The sequence below is a fragment of the Austrofundulus limnaeus genome, unplaced genomic scaffold, assembly GCF_001266775.1.
Source record: "Austrofundulus limnaeus strain Quisiro unplaced genomic scaffold, Austrofundulus_limnaeus-1.0 Scaffold176, whole genome shotgun sequence".
In the NCBI taxonomy this organism is placed as follows: domain Eukaryota; kingdom Metazoa; phylum Chordata; class Actinopteri; order Cyprinodontiformes; family Rivulidae; genus Austrofundulus; species Austrofundulus limnaeus.
This window is the reverse complement of record NW_013952578.1, coordinates 442,968-443,884: the sequence shown is the minus strand read 5'-3', so window position 1 is coordinate 443,884 and position 917 is coordinate 442,968. Positions and strand designations below refer to the sequence as shown.

Genomic DNA, 917 nt, shown 5'->3' with positions numbered 1-917 from the left:
CTGACGTCCAGATCCAGAACCTCACCACTACCTTGTACTTTCAAAATAAAACCTGTAAAACTGTTTTTGAGTTTGGTATTTTATCAGAGTTCAAAAACCCAGTCATATCAGGATCTAATTTTGGCGGATCGTCGTCCGCTCACCGCRGCCTGCACTGCCGTGCGGAGCCAGTGTAAATACTGTCATTGATTAGAATGGTTGTGTATTTGCTGCGGAGGTTGGAGCGGAGTGGAGACACATGTAGMGTAAARTGGGGGTTAGGTGTTCATTGAAATGTAGCCAAGATTCTGACGTTTCTGTGAATACCAAACATGTCTATGTCTAAATAAAAGAACAGAGTAATTAAAGTAGAGTTTGGGCTTAAGAGATGAATGAGCCAATTGGCGGGCTGAACTTTGGTCACTCGTGGGTTTTGGCCTGCAGGCTGCCATTTGAATAGCCCTGCTTTACACAATCTTCCTCAAAATCTTTATAGAAGGTTCAAGAGCAAAGAAATACATTAGCTGAATACCTTATCCTGCCATCATTGTAGGCTGGTGTCCCCTCCACGATGGAACGAATAAAAAAGGATTGATTGCAGTTGACTTCCTCCTGGCCCCCAACAATACTGAAGCCCAGGCTTCCTGAAGTGTTTCGTCGCAACACAATGTCTTTGCGGTAGTACAAATGTCTGCAAGAGCGAAGAAGGACATCAAACACACTAATACTGCATCTCCACTGCAGATTTAACTACACATTAATTTAGTCTGTACGCAGCAGTGAGTCTGCTGAAACCAGCAATCTCTTTTCAGTATCTCACTACTGAAGGAAAACAATTTTCAACTTGTAATTAGTTTGCAGGAAAAAAAACACATCTTTTCAGGACCAGAAGGAGCTGTGCTATAAGGACATGTATGTATGTATGTATATATATATAT

The 917-nt window shown here is 41.8% G+C and overlaps 1 protein-coding gene across 2 annotated transcripts in view; it reads right to left on the bottom strand.

Annotated features, from left to right (window-relative positions):
• lnx1 (ligand of numb-protein X 1) overlaps window positions 1-917 on the bottom strand; it is a 90,839-nt gene that overhangs the window by 3,558 nt on the left and 86,364 nt on the right. For both annotated transcript variants that reach the window (XM_014017755.1, XM_014017756.1), the window contains one exon: window positions 512-670. In XM_014017755.1, coding sequence (XP_013873209.1) covers window positions 512-670 — 159 coding nt within the window. The remainder of the gene's footprint in view (window positions 1-511; window positions 671-917) is intronic.